This window comes from Camellia sinensis, chromosome 15 (assembly GCF_055761805.1).
Source record: "Camellia sinensis isolate YWXY chromosome 15, ASM5576180v1, whole genome shotgun sequence".
NCBI classification, from domain to species: Eukaryota; Viridiplantae; Streptophyta; class Magnoliopsida; order Ericales; family Theaceae; genus Camellia; species Camellia sinensis.
In genome coordinates this window covers 7,726,455-7,742,707 of record NC_138975.1, presented here as the reverse complement: position 1 = coordinate 7,742,707, position 16,253 = coordinate 7,726,455, and the positions used below count along the sequence as shown (strand labels likewise).

The 16,253-nt window shown below is 37.8% G+C and overlaps 2 protein-coding genes and 1 long non-coding RNA gene across 3 annotated transcripts; 1 reads left to right on the top strand and 2 right to left on the bottom strand.

Annotated features, from left to right (window-relative positions):
* Window positions 1–1,555: 1,555 nt before the first annotated feature.
* Window positions 1,556–2,695, bottom strand: LOC145813840 (uncharacterized). The gene is made up of 3 exons (XM_082909970.1): window positions 2,347–2,695; window positions 1,976–2,216; window positions 1,556–1,847 (listed from the first exon to the last, which is right to left on the bottom strand). The coding sequence occupies exons 1-3, from the start codon at window positions 2,693–2,695 to the stop codon at window positions 1,556–1,558; spliced, it is 882 nt and encodes a 293-aa protein (XP_082766096.1).
* A 5,518-nt stretch (window positions 2,696–8,213) lies between these two features.
* Window positions 8,214–8,846, bottom strand: LOC114280996 (protein FAR1-RELATED SEQUENCE 5-like). Its single transcript, XM_082909969.1, has one exon. It carries the CDS (start codon window positions 8,844–8,846, stop codon window positions 8,214–8,216), a length of 633 nt encoding a protein of 210 aa, XP_082766095.1.
* A 6,111-nt stretch (window positions 8,847–14,957) lies between these two features.
* Window positions 14,958–16,043, top strand: LOC145813568 (uncharacterized). Its single transcript, XR_014356720.1, has 3 exons — window positions 14,958–15,074; window positions 15,198–15,341; window positions 15,442–16,043. It is a non-coding gene; the product is annotated as an uncharacterized LOC145813568 (long non-coding RNA).
* The last annotated feature ends 210 nt before the right edge of the window (window positions 16,044–16,253 follow it).

Below are 16,253 nucleotides of genomic sequence, written 5' to 3'. Positions count from 1 at the left end.
GAACCCCCAATTGTACCCCAAATTCATTGAGCGTTCCAACCATATTCCATTCTCTAAGTGCTAAACTAGCAACAATCCCTCTATTCTTGCGACTTAGGGCATCTGCCACCACGTTAGCCTTGCCGGGATGATAGGAAAGGGTAAATTGGTAATCCTCGAGATACTCCATCCAACGTCTCTGACGCATGTTTAAATCCCTTTGGGTGAACAGATACTTCAAGCTTTTGTGATCGGTGAATATCTTAAACTTTTCACCATGCAGGTAGTGTCTCCAAATTTTGAGTGCGTGAACTATAGCTGCTAACTCCAAGTCATGGGTGGGATAATTCTTTTCATGGTTCTTTAATTGCCTTGATCCATATGCCACCATCTTGCCATTCTGCATCAATACGTATCCCAGACCTTCTTTGGAAGCATCACAATACACGTTGTACCCAACGTCACATTCTGGCACTATGAGAATAGGGGCACTCGTCAATCTTTTCTTGAGTTCTTGGAATGAATTTTCATAAGACTCGTTCCATTCAAACTTTACCCCCTTTTGAGTCAAATGTGTCATTGGTTTGGCCAATTTTGAAAAGTCTTGAATGAATCTTCGATAGTAACCGGCCAATCCTAAAAAACTACGAATCTCAAATGTGTTCTTAGGTTGCTTCCATTCTGTCACTGCTTCTACTTTAGTTGGGTCTATTGATATTCCCTTTTCAGATACCACGTGACCCAAAAACTTTACTTCCCCCATCCAGAACTCACATTTACTAGCCTTAGCATACAATTGGTTCTTTCTCAAAGTTTGAAGTACTATTCTCAAATGTTGTTCATGGTCTCCTTCAGACTTGGAGTACACCAAAATATCATCTATGAAAACTACCACAAATTGATCTAAGTGAGGCGTGAATATTTTGTTCATTAAGCTCATGAACACGCCCGGTGCATTGGTTAGGCCGAATGGCATCACTACGAATTCATAGTGGCCGTAACGGGTTCGAAACGCAGTCTTAAGAATATCTTCTTCCCGAACACGCAATTGGTGATACCAAGACCTAAGGTCTATCTTTGAGAAATACTTTGCCCCTCTAAGCTGATCGAAAAGGTCATCAATTCTAGGTAGTGGATATCGATTCTTAATGGTGACTCTATTGAGTTGTCGGTAATCAATGCACAACCTAAGTGTCCCATCTTTCTTTTTAGCAAATAAGGCTGGTGCTCCCCACGGGGACGTGCTTGGCCTTATAAATTCCTTGTCCAACAATGCTTGCAACTGTGTCTTTAGCTCTTTCAATTCAGTTGGTGCCACACGATGTGGTGCCATTGAGATCGATGATATACCAGGTTGTAGTTCAATGGTAAAGTCCACTTCCCGTTTTAGGGGTAGTCCTAGTAACTCCTCTGGAAACACATCAGTATACTCGCACACCACACGAGGTAGCCCTAGTTCCATACGATCTTTGTTTTCCAGAACTAAGTTGGCTAGCCACTCAGCTAGGTGATCATGCCACTTTGAGTTTCCAAATGTTAGTGATAGGGAATCTTGTTTATCCCCCTTAAATTGGAATCACGTTCCATCCTGAGAGTAAGCAGTCACCGTCTTTCGATAGCAATCAATGGTGGCTTTATGGGCTGATAACCAGTCCATTCCTAGGATAACGTCAAAATCTGACATTTCCATGACTCGTAGGTCACAAGTTAAACGTAAGCTAGAGACTCCTAGTTCACATGATTTGCATATGAGATCTACTGAAGTTTGACCTCCTAGCGGTGAAGCTACACCCATAGGTGTTTCTAATTGTTCAGGCTTTAATCCCAAAGTTGCAACACGTGAAGCACATATGAAAGAGTGTGATGCTCTACAATCAAACAAGACTTGTACACAAGAGTTCATAAGGATGAGTATACCTCGAATCACTGAAGGATTTTCATCATCTTCTCTTTCTTGGAGTGCAAAGACTCTTCCGATGGCACCCTGGTTTGGCACCTAAGGTTTCCTTGCATTGGCATCTCCTGGTTGTTTTGTCCTTGATTGCCCCACATTCCGATTAGCTGGCGGCTGACCTCTGCCAGATTGGGAATTTTGCGCAGCTCGCGTTCCCTGAGTTGGTACGCATTTGTTTCGTTGAGTGGTCTCGCCTTGATTGACGTAGTAGCCTGACCTCTGAGGGTAATTGTTCCTAAAATGCCCTTCTTGGCCGTATTCATAACACCTTCTAGCCCCTTCCCTATTACATTGTTCAGGATTATACCCTTGCTGTTGTTGTGACCCCCTAGCATAAGGTGCCGAGGCAGCAGGGGTCCTGTTGTTCCTTGCGGGTCCTCTACTTCTTGGCTAGTTGGCTCTAGACTGCTGACCTTGAGTCCTTGCAATGTCCATCTTTTCTCTTTCTAAGGTAAGAGCCCTATCTACTACCTGTGCATAAGTAGGTAGCTGCACTGCAATCAGCTTGTCTCGGATCCCTGAGTCGTGTCCCCACTCAAAGCGCCTTACTTTATCTGTTTCATTTGCCACTATAGCTGTGGCATGGCGAGAAAGGGCCTCAAATCGATTAGCATACTGTGTCACAGTCATGCCTCTTTGTTTCAGTTGGAGAAATTCTTGGATCATCTCCTGCCTTACTGAGTTTGGGAAGTACTTTTTCATAAACAATTCCTCGAATTGTCTCCAAGAGAGGTCTGTTACCTGATGGCTTTCCTTAATCATTGTCCACCAGAAATCGGCCTCCCCGTCAAAGAGAAATAAAGCAAAGGACACTTGGTCTTGCTCGTTCTGAATCTCTAGTGTCTCCAATATTTTCTTCACTTGCCTTATCCATGCCTCAGCCACGTAGGGATTGGGTTCTCTGGAAAATTTTTGGGGCCTGAGTTTCTAAAATTTCGCTATTAATTCTGCTTTGTTGTTTTCACGCCTGGGTTGGTTTCTTAGTTCATTAGTAATTGCCCGAACGAAATTCATAACGTCACTGTTGTTGTTGTTGTCATTGGATCCATTTGCTCTAGTTCTTCATGCCATCTTCTGTACGAAGAATATTATTGTTACACCCTTTATTTATTTATTTATTTAAAATTTACTATTATTATTATTATTATTATTATTATATATTTTTTATTTTTTTTCCTTAAAAATAAAATGCCAGCAAAATAGTCCAACACACAAACTTTTAAATACTAGGATTTCATTAATGATAGTAAAAGATCAGTACATTCATAAAAGAAAAAGGAAAACACAAAAAAATTCATTCTACCCCTGCCTACTTCATTTTTTTTTTTTTAACCAAAAACCCTAAGTTAGAAGCTAGGACTATTACAATTAAGTGCTACAAAATTTGTTGTTGTTCTAACTTCTACACTTGTCATTTGCTAACTAAGCAAATAGGCACAACGTTGACGCACTGTTTCCTCAAACTCTCATGCCTCATCAGGTAGCCCATAACACTCCCAGCGGACAAGGACCATCCGCACCCCATTCTGACCCACCATTTGCCTAATCACGTAGGTAGGAATCTCGTGATACGTGGCAGCTCTATAAAAATTCACCAATGGGTCTAGGGTTCAGACAACTTGACCGAAAAGAGGATGGGTAGTCCAGATATCTTGTAGTAGAAACGCATCGCCCTTGTTTGCGACGTATTGCGGAGGTATGTTCCATACTCGAAAGAAATTATTGTCCAGATATTCTCTTATCTGGACTGGCCCGATAAACATATCTTTTCTAGGTGAGCTCCTTCAATAGCACATCCAAGTAGGGATAACCCTCACAAATACTGCCTTTCCATACGGCAGGACGGGTGGCACCATCATATGCCTCAAGGCTGCCTCAGGGCCGTCCTCTATCAAGGATTTAGGATCAGACTCCACCATTTCTTGATCAGAGTCAGACTCAGGATCGGAATCACCCTCAACTCCTACTTTGAACTCTTCTTCCAAGTTCTCTTCTGGCTCTTCTTCTAGGTCCTCCTCTGGATCCTCTTCCCAGTCACTAGGCTCATCTAACACCTCAAGTTCTTCCTCTAATTCCAAGTCCTCTTCTGGCTCTTCCTCTGGGTCCTCCTCTGGATCCTCTTCTAGATCCTCCTCTGGATCCTTTTCCCAATCAATAGGCTCATCTAACATCTCAAGTTCTTCCTCCAACCATCCATTTTGATTTTCGTTTGCCATCTACAAAAATCAAAATTTTACTTAGTAACTAAAAATGCTCACTATAACCACTAATAAGTTATTTAACAAGCAAGCTTAGGGTTTTCCAAGGTCTCAAGGGTTTCTCAACCTAAACTCTGATACCATATTGTGATGCCCCAAATTTAAGGACATCATAATAAGATTTAGAAACTTAAAATCAATATTGCCACCAAGATTACTAACATCCATTAATTAACAACCCAGAATTTAAAGTTCTTACATCACAACTTAGTCTCAATACATAACCGAAATGACACAATATAAAAAGAAAACTAAAAAAAAAAAAACTAGAATTTTTAGGAAATGGTTCATGGAACTTGGGCACTCTTCAAGCTAACCAAGGCTGAGTGTCGCTTTGCAAGGCCTCGGTGTCTCCTTCGGTTTCTTCGGTACCTGGCATAAAATCCCAGGGTAACGGAAATGCCAGTGAGCGACGAGCTCAATAAGATACTACAACCCGAAAATGCCCACTCCGATAATAATACTCACAATTCATGAATAATGTGTAACAACAGAATAACCAGTAACATATAGTAAGCATAAAATAAATGTTATCAGTTGAAATAATAACAATAAAAAATAATAAATCAAATAAAAATATAACAAACGGAAACAGTATTTCATCACAAGGAATACGTCCACATTTTTATTTTATTTTTATTTTTTTTCATAGATTTAGTTTTTCAGATAAATTTAGTAACTCCCCGCGGAGCACTATTTCCATTCAACCACTAAGCAATGGCCACGGGCAATTCTGACTCCCCCTTGGTCAAATATTTAAATGTTACTTACTGTAACTACCAATGATGCCCACGTACCAAAGTTACGTACCCGAGTCATGACATCACAATCTGCCTCAAGGGAACGGTCTATGTTGCGACACCTGCACCACCAACCTTATATCGCCTACACCGATAAGAGCCGAAATACCTTCCCGTGCTATGTTAGGGTTCGCAACTCACTTGCGCAAGATTCTAAATTGGGCTCACCCCGTCACTTTTACATTTTAATGTATCATTGGTTAAATTTCGTGTTTCTTTACTTGTGGAGATATTCACAAAAATTCAAATTTTAATTACCAATAATGTTATACCAACTCATTAGAATCCCAACATAAAATATTACATATGTCACACAATAATAAACAATTGTACAAAATTTAAATAAACAATTTATTTAAACTATGGTATGAAATAATAATGTAGATACCAAAAAAAAAAGAAGAAATAAATCATAATTACGCACATGCATGAACTTTTAATCAATAAGATTAAACTAGCACAATATTAAATAAACCACAATACACCCATACATGGATTATTAATTTACAATATTTGATGAATTAGACCAACACAATAACTGATTTTTTTATCCGAAAAAATAATTGAAGTGATGATCTTAAATCTGTCCAGAAATTTTCAGGTTATGCCTTAGGTAATAAAAATTATAAATAAATTATTTATACAATTCTAAAATTTGTGAAAATGTACAGAATATTCAATAAATATGTTTAGGTCATTTTTCAGAAAGAATTTCCCAAAAATAAGTTATAAATAAACAATTGAAGAGATAGTTTTTTATTCCTCCTTAATCTGTCAAAATTTTCAGAATGTATATCTTGCAATTACAATTATAAATAAATTACTTATACAACTCTAAAATGCATATAAATCTACAGAATACTCAATAAGCATGTTATTGTCATTTTTCAGATAGCATTTTCCAAAAATAAATTATAAATAATTCTTAAAATTTCCAAGAGTGTTTATGACACAGATTTATCACATTTTCTTAAATTAATTTCATACTTAAATTTATAAATCAATTCCATGATCTAAAAATTTATTATGAAACTAGACTTCTCAAATTTCATTTTTTGCTTAGAAATTATCAGATTTGGTTTAATATAAAAATTGTAATGATTTTTCAAACACATAATAAAATCTGCCTATGGCTCCAGATTTGGTTTAAAATATTTATAAATTCGTACAAAACTCAATAATTGTTGAAAAAATTTGTGGATGAACTAGACATCAATATCAACAACTTTGTAGAGAAATCATCTGCAAAATTTGAGTATAAAATTGTCTAAAAATTTGTACAACTTTCTGGCAGATTTAAAGGGCCAAATAACATCTTCAGTAATCTTTTTAATGGCATAAACTGCACATGCAAGTCCAAATTTGATGTACCATCATAAATTTTCATACAATTATAAATAAAATTCTATCTATAAGTTTAGACATTTTATCATATGTATATAATCTGAAAATCTCAAATATAAAAAAAAAAATGAGAGGGTTTTCTTACTTAGTAATAGGATGACAAAATGGTTGAGAATTTTGGCTTCCTTAATCTCCTACTCTTCTTCCTCTCCTATTACTAAGTTTGGTTGCTTCAGGGATTTCTCTCTCTCTTTTTTTTCACCGAATGCTTGCATGCACACCTATATACAATGAAGGCTTGCATGCATATATATATATATATATATATATACAGTGCTTGTTGAGCACATCTCTCTCTCTCTCTCTCTCTCTCTCTCTCTTTTTCTTTCTCTTCATTCTAAGTTCTCTTTCCCTCAATTCCAAGAGCATAATCAGCTCTTCTTCCCTAAACAAGCATGCAAACCAACATGTGGAAAGCCTCCACCGAATTTCTGCAAAGGTTTGATTCCCTTTTTTTTTTTTTGTATTTGTGTTTGTGTGGGTTTCTGAAAATTGATACACTAAGATTTTTAACTAAGGTATTTAGTAAGAATAATTATCATATTGAATCCTAATTAAAATAATTTATAAACAACAAATATTGAACACCCACAAAATTATTTTTCTTAATAATGTCTTTGTTAGTGATTGAATTAGGTCAATTTAAAACTAACTTTTACACTAATATACAATTCAGATAGACTGTAGATAAAATTAATTAATTTATTTATTTATTTCTTTTCTTTTAAGAATAATTAAATGTGGGGTTTTCACATGAGCACACATAATGCCTCTAAACTGAAACAACCGACACATACATTGAACTTCACATTCAGTTGAATTAAAATACACAACAAAGTCCACATGCTTCATCTTGTCACAAACTACCATCGCTTCTTGGACATTATATGTACAAATTGCTCCCTCCTCTTTGACAATCAAGGCCTGACAGTACACTAATCTCTTCAACTCTCCTTGAACTTCTTTGAATTTTGCATTGGTGTAGGCTTGCTGAAATTGCTTCTCAAAGCCATATATAGTTACACAATCAAACAATTTGTGTCGAGACTTGAAGTCTGATTTCTTCTCTTTCTCTACCTTATTTCTCAACGCATTGTCGTATTGTTCAACAAATTGTTTTAATGTAGTCTTCGGGTTGACATATCCATCAAAAAATGCATTCATGCTTTCACTTCGTTGTGTTGTTAACATGCCAGCCCAAAAAATGTCTTTAACATATACCGGAACCCATTGATGCCGCTCATGATATAGTACCTCCAACCACTCATTATCATAAAGATTGAATTTAGTAAGCATCTCTTCCCATTTTTCCTCAAATTCATCTCTTGTCAAACAATCATAAATTGCATTTTGCATAGCCAACTTTATGGGTTCATACTGAGCATATCCTTTCAACTTCTCCGATACTTTCTTCATTACATGCCATAAGCACCATCGATGTTGGGCCTGTGGAAAGACAATTTCTATAACATTTTGCATAGCTTTGCACTGATCAGTTATGATAGCTTTTGGAGGATTATTTGACATGCAACTTAACCACGACTTAAATAGCCAAACAAATGTGTTGGTGTCTTCACCAGATAACAATCCACAACCAAACAAAATAGACTATCCATGGTGATTGACTCCTACAAATGGAGCAAATGACATGTCATATTTGTTCGTCAGATAAGTTGTGTCAAATGAAACAACATCTCCAAATGATTCATACATAGCCCGACTCTTTGCATCAGCCCAAAACAAGTTTCTAATGCGAAACTCCTCATCAACATCAATCACATAAAAGAATTTCTCACTATGTGCTTGCATCCTCATAAATTAACTTTGAAGTGATTCAGCATCACATTCACCAAGCCTTAATCTTCTAGCTCTATTAATGTAATTCATTGCATCTCGCTCATCAAATGTCAATGACTCGTATCCCCCCGCTTCAACAACCATTGAATGATAGTTCCTAGACACCTCAATCCCTGCTTGATCATTGATTTCTAATCTTCTCTTCACAGGAGTACGAATTTTCTTATTTGTTGCAAAATGACGAGAGTTGATGGGAATCAAATCATGATTATGCTCAAGGTTAACTGTGGTTAACATATATGTCCCATTCTTTTGTAGAGTACCTCGTACCCTTGCTTTGCAACCAATTTTTGTGGACAAAGATGGCTTCAAAGGGTTCACTTCTGATTTATTTTTTCTCTCCCCCGCTCGAGAACATTCAATTGCAAAGTTTTTTAATTCGCCATCATCTCCAAAATGTTGTGCTCTATGAGCTATAGAAAAGCCAACATGCTTAGCATATGTGGCATAAAATGTGTACACTTCTTCCCTTGAGCTAAAACACATACCCTTCTTAGGTTCTTCAACTTGTTTTTGAGGGGATCGGAAATCATATTCAACGTGTTCACCCTCATTTACTGAAGGACTGTCACCACCATTTGAATCAACCTCCATTCTATGAGAATCAAAAATGAAATTCAAATAAGATGATTTTAGAATAATTATTTTATAAGATGATTGGAAACTTTGAAACTGTTATGAAACTAATAATTTTAGCTCATAATAAAATTGAAATGTCTGTATTTCTTATAAGTTTTAGCTGTTGAAATGTTTGTATCGCCACAGATGTTGAAATACAGACATTAGTTTCATACATTTCAACATTCGAATTAGTTTCATTATGAAACTAATAAGAAATACAGACATTAGGTCTGTATCGCCACTGTATTTCAATTATTATCAAGAAATACAGACATTAGGTCTGTATCGCCACTGTATTTCATCTTATTAAATACAGACATTAGTCTGTCTAAAATTATTATCAAGACAGACATTGTATTTCAATCATCACAGATGTTTCATAATGAATAATTGCAGGTGTTACATCACAATTTCTTCTTGGTTTGGTTATACATCACAGTTTTTTTTCTCACATTATGAAGTTTATCAGGTGTTACATAATGAATAATTGCAAGCAACACCGAGCAAAAAAAGATAGCCCAATTTACAATCAAAATTTGCACATTTGCAACCTATAAAGGCAATTTCCAAATGAGTTACCAAATATCATCCTATAGTGTGAAAATATGATTTTGAAAATAACTTCAAAATTCTTATGGAAATTTTTATTCTGGGACTGGATGTACCTTTTTTATATACTTCATCTTCTGCCTTTTTTTCATTTTTGTTTGTCCCCTTTTAGTACTCTATTATAACCATTTGTGGTTTCGGTCTACAAAGATTAATCAATGTATGTAGATAGAGAGAGAGAGAGAGAGGAAGAATGAGGGGTTTTCGAGTAACATTACCTGACAAAAAGCTATCGGAATGCGATCGAAGATCCGTCGAGCGAGATACAGAGAGTTATGGCCGGAGAGCTATGGTCGACGGAGGAGAGCTATGGCGGACGCACGATGGAAGAGGGAAGAGGGAAGACGGACAAGGGTGGGGAAGAAGGTGCACGATGCGACGCGACGGAGGAGAGCTATGGCGGACGCACGATGCGATCGAAGATCCATTCCCGCTTTTTTTTTTTTGTCTTTGTTTTCAGTATATTTTTGTTGTCTTTCAGGTGCGTGTATCACACCTTCTTCATTGTGCAATTCTTCTTTACATGACTTCAGCAGGTGCCACCTCAGAGGGGGTCGAGGGGGTCTGTTTTTTAGGGGGTCTGTATCGCCATTGATATATATTAATCTAATCATGACTATCAGGGAACGTCTTTGACAAAATAAGACATAGCATGCTAGTGACCAATAACTATTATGCAATTCACTTTCCTATGAATGTGTTCCATTGTCCAAGCACTAGCAGTAAAAGTGAATTAAAACCCGTAACTAAAATAAGATGCATCCTATGCAGGTGAAACAGTTAACATGTTCTAAAATTACTTTCCAAATTAACAATACAATCCTTTTTATTTGATGTTCTATTATTTAATTTAATAAATTATGAAGAAAATATTTATTTATTTAAATTCTAATCATAACCTTTATAACTGTAACAGTAGCATAGCAACTCCATGGGACAAAAAAAACTATAACCAGTAGCATGCATATCATATTGATTTATACAAAAAAAACCCATGGCTTTTAAATTAAACAAAAATATAAGCAAAGCAGCGGCCAATTCCTAAAGACGATCTAGAACAATAGCTTGCCTATATACATACAATTATTATATAAAAGCAGCACTGACACAGTGGGCTAGTTAGAGATAATTTTTTCACACAAGCAAACCAGTGGCTACTTCTAATATGGCGGATGAATTTATTGGTTTAATTTCATGAATTTTAATATACAATTTCATGAGAAATATACCTAATTTGTTTTAAGATTGTTGTACATATTATATAATTAAACAAGATAAATAGATTCATAATTTGATAAATTAAATTAAAATACATCCAATAAATCCAGATTAGCTGCCTCACCATGGGTGCTGGAGGAATGTCGACTTCTTTCTTCCAGGATAAGAAAGTTTAGACTGGCTAACGGAGAAACACCTTCTGTTAGCTTTGGTGAACCGACAATGGCAGCACTCTCTCAACACAGGAATAAAATTATAGACACAAACAGACTGATTGTATAATTCTAGAAGACAAAAATCTCTACCAACACCAAGGGAGATGGGCCTCCTTTTATACACCATGGGGGAGAGAGGAGGAGCCTCCAGCCATGAAAGCTAGCAACCAATGCTCATGAAAGCTAGTAACCAATGTCCATGAAGGCTAGCAACTAATTGCCATTACTCGTGCAAAACTACTGGAGTAATGTATCAAAATTGATGAGAAAAAAATATATGATCTATATTTTATGTATATACAAGTGTGTATTTCTGCAACAGACTTAGCCCAAAAAGATTAGGCCGGTGGACTACCAATCCGGCCCAACCTAAACCTAACTCAAGTCTTAAGCCTAAGCCCAAGCCCAAGCCCACAATCCACAGACCCGGCCCGGTCCGGGAGGTGCGCGCACGCGCGTATGGCAATTTTGCCATAACCTACTTGGATTATAGTCTTGTCCCAAGCCCATCCTTGATGCTTTCATTCCTCCTTTCTTTCGGAAAAATTTAGATGCCCCAAATAGCTCATGCCCTTCTCATAATCTTGAAATGTTAGAATTTCCCATCTTTACCTTCACCTACTCCACTACACACTCCACTTCACCTACCTCCACTTCACCACACACTCCACTTCACCTAACCCACTATCACCTCCACTACACCTACTACCACATTTTCTTCTATATATAGATTGTATAGGAATTGTAATTAATTAATCAGATATCAATCAATAATACATCATTTTTAACATGGTATCAGAGCAAGGTTAAGACCTTAGTATTTCTCGCTTCACCGGCGGGCGGCAACCTCGCCTTGGCCGCCCGCCGGACCTCAACCTAGTCCGCTAGAATTTTCTACATACCTTCACTTTCCCCACCGTCTCTTCTCGCGACGAACACGCCGATCTAAGGACTGGTTATTGTTGAATTATAATTTAGATAAGAAGAAGAGAGGAAATCTAATGGCATCGACGTTCAGCGGCGATGAAACTGCTCCGTTTTTCGGCTTCCTCGGCGCCGCTGCTGCCCTCGTTTTCTCCTGTATGGGTGCTGCCTATGGAACTGCAAAGAGCGGTGTGAGCGTGGCATCAATGGGTGTAATGAGACCAGAGCTTGTGATGAAGTCGATTGTGCCCGTTGTTATGGCTGGTGTGTTGGGTATTTATGGTCTGATTATTGCTGTGCTCATTAGTACAGGTATTAACCCGAAGGCCAAGTCGTATTACCTCTTTGATGGATATGCACACCATCTTTCTTGGTCAATACCTGTTCACAGGAAGTGAAACTACTTCTGTTTGGCTGGAGGTAAATGAATTGAAAGGGGAAGACGTGGTTTGTTTGATAAAGAATATTGCAGGTGCTGCACTTATGTCTTTCCCTATTTTGAATTCATGTCCACATGCTGCCAGCTGATCACCCAATTATGTTGTTTTTCTCTCTCCACACTTGCCCCACATGTCCCAATAAATAGACTTTCTCACTTTCCCCCACTTTACCTTTATTTATTTTATTTTATCTTCTCTTTTTCTTTATCTGCAGCTGTTCCCAGCACATGCTTTCCCTCTTACTCTATCTTATTATTATTATTCTTATTATTATTATTATTCTTACACAATCACACCATTAATCTATTATTATTCTATAGTTTTTGAAGCCCACGGTTTTCCATTCTTCTTATTATTCTTATTTTATTATTATTATTCTTTTTTTTATTATTATTATTATTATTTAAACACAAAAAAAAACAAACAAAAAAAAAAAACGAATACAGGCAGAAGACGAACTTGCACAATACACTCATTTTATTCATCTCGGGATCAACCCCGATCACCATTTTACAACATCACAAAAAAAAAAAAAAAAAAAAAAAAAAAAAAAAACACAACCACATCCACAGTGGGATTTTTGTCTTCTCTACTCTGCCGCCGATCTCTTCTTCTTGCCTCCGTCCTGAGCGGCCCTTGACGATGCTGCCTCCGTGTTTTCCACACCGCCGAGCACGTTCACTCCCCCATACTCCTCCACTGCAGCATATGGCGGACCTCCGAATCGAAACATCACGGTGGCTTTCCGCTTCAGTTTCTTGTTTTCCGCCTTTAACACACTTATCTCTGCTCGCGCATCCTTATACATGCGTTGGAGCAGAGCCAGCTGGGAGTTTACTTGTTGTACCTCATTTGTCCTGCTCTGCAGCCGGTGCGACAAGTTTGTGACCGCCGTCATGGACTCCACACATGCCTTCAAAGTATACTGATTAGCCTCCACATCCGTTTGCACTGCCATTTTTTGCTCCACCGACTGCATCGGAAAGTTCAACGGAGCCAGGGCCAGCCACGCGCATCGCGCGCCTCTTGCCACCAGCCGACAAACGGGCACGCAAGCCAAGGCGCCCACGTGCCTCGCCATCATGTCCGGCACACCTTTTGATGAATTGGGCACGCCTTTTTTATGGATTGGGCACGCCTTTTGATGGCACACCTTTTGAAAAATTGGGCGCACCTTTTGAGGATGCGATTTTTTAAAGGGTCCGACAAGACTCTGTAAACTGTCCCGACATTGATTCCGGTTAGCTCCTTTATGGGTCCGACAAGACTCTGTAAACTGTCCCGACATAGATTCCGGTTAGTTTCTACAAGGGTCCGACAAGACTCTGTAAACTGTCCCGACATAGATTCCGGTTAGTTTCTACAAGGGTCCGACAAGACTCTGTAAACTGTCCCGACATTGATTCCGGTTAGTTTCTACAAGGGTCCAGCAAGACTCCGTAAACTGTCACAACAACTGTCACAACATTGTCTGCTACAACGGTCCGACATGACCCCATAAACTGTCTTCTACAACGGTCCGACATGACCCCATAAACTGTCTTCTACAACGGTCCGACATGACCCCATAAACTGTCTTCTACAACGTTATGACACCACCATCCAGTGTCTTCACCAACGGTCTGACACGACCATACAGTGTCTCCTATCCTTTTTTATTTTTATGTATTTTCTTGTTTTGTTACTCTCTCCAAACTCAAGTTGGTTAGTTTCTCTCCTCCTTAAGTTTGCGGGGGGCTGTTAGAATTTCCCATCTTTACCTTCACCTACTCCACTACACACTCCACTTCACCTACCTCCACTTCACCTACCTCCACTTCACCACACACTCCACTTCACCTAACCCACTATCACCTCCACTACACCTACTACCACATTTTCTTCTATATATAGATTGTATAGGAATTGTAATTAATTAATCAGATATCAATCAATAATACATCATTTTTAACATGAAATTTAAATACCCATAAAAAATTTCCTCTACAATCAATGTGGGATTGGTAGTTATACACAATTCCTAATATCTCATGCATGAGGCCATCTTTATGAGACAATTTCTCATTCAATCACTACAGGAATTATAGAATTTAACTGCGTTTATTTAGCGATGTTTTTTTAAACACCACTGTTTCTAACCTTTAACGACATTTTTTAAACGTCGCATTTTATTTTGATGAAAACGGTACCGTTTAAGGAATATAAGTCATTTTTTTAACACCTTCACATGTATTACAGTAACGTTATTCCTCCGTGTCTCTTTTGGCTCTGTGAGAATCAGAACCCTTCTCTCACTCTCTCCAAGCCCTCATTTTGAATTGGGGAAACCTTCAGTCTCAGAGAAACCAATCCCTCAAATCTCTCGCTCACTCGATCGCTCTCTCTCTCTCTCTAAACCCTTCAGTCTCAGAGATTAAGATTCAACCTTATTCAGCTCGGTTTCATCTCAGATCCAATCTCAGAGTGATTTCGATTTCGAAGTTCTCTTTTTCTCTCTCTCTCTCTCTCTCTCTCTCTCGATTTCGAAGCTCCACCGCCACCACCATCACCACCGTTGACTAAGGTGAGCACCACCGTCTACAATCTCAATTTCGTATTCTCTCTCTGGCAAGCTTTTCCTTCCGTCGATTCTTCTCCTAGGGTGAAAAATCTGTGTATAGATACACAGATTTTTCATAGCCAATCCCACTTCCTTTAGGCACTCTTGGATTGCCTTTTCTCGGCGAAACCATCTGCTTCATCTCCTATGCTTACTCAGACCACCCTGAGACCTTCATGGACTGACGTCGTCACATGTATGTCTATGTTTGATAGAGTTTATCTGAGTTCTTTATTTTTTATTTTAAGAATCTATTTTAGATTGTTTAGACTTTTACTAATAGTTTAAATAAGTTTAAAAAAATTAATTATCTTTCCAGGAAAGGACTGCCGATTTCTTTGACATGCTCTTATTTGGTGCTACTGTTTTAACTGGGATTGTTCTCATTGAGGGGATGATACCTTACGTGTCTGAGTCATTTGCCAAGATAATATTTCTGAGCAATTCATTGACATTCATGATGGTTAGTGTTTCTCTGTTTACATATAAAACATTTCTAATTGATAAACCCTTTATGCATTAACTGTTGTGGAAAGCTTGTTACATTTTGCCCCATTTTACAGGTCGATGTTTGGAGCAAGCAAAATCCTTTTATCCACATGAGTTTCTGGGGTCTCTTTACTTTTACGGCAGCTTACCTTCCGTGGGTGAGTGATTTCAGTGTGTTACTAACATGATTTTGTCAAAGTAATAGTGCAATGGATGATTGAAATTGATCTGCATTTAATACATTCAATTTAACCGCTCATTTGCTCAATAAAGGTTGCGCCGTTTTTAACGCTTTTAGTGGATAATTATATTAACCAAATTTATATATTTAGCTGACGCTAATAGAACACTTTCTTTTTCAGCAATTCTTTCTTAATTTTCATTAACCCATATTGGCACTACAAACTGCAGCAACCTTTGAAACTACTTTTACTGCATTATTTTGAAACCAATTGTAAGAGATACAAGGACCTCCAAAGCCCTTCTCTAGAATGGTACTTTGGTAAATGCAGTCATCAATTTTGCTTTAGAGGATGTTGTGTCTAGGTGTTTGAATCTAGTGGAGTCCTCTTTATTCTCCTCCACCAGAGGAGGTAATTTGTTGTTTTTCTTGGTGAGGCATTTATGTGGATAGTCTCTTGAAAAAAAGACAAAAAGGAATGGATATGATATGTGGGATGCCAATGTATAAATGTTTATAACGGCGTTTTCAAAAACGTCACTAAATGTCATAGGGACGTCACAGTACAATTAGAGTAGGACATTTGGCGGCGTTTTTACCGCCTATACTAATATAACGACGTTTTTCAAACGTCATAAAGTTATAGCGACGGCCGCATCGTTGGCGTTTGGTACTAAACGTCACAAAAAAAATTAGCGACGTTTT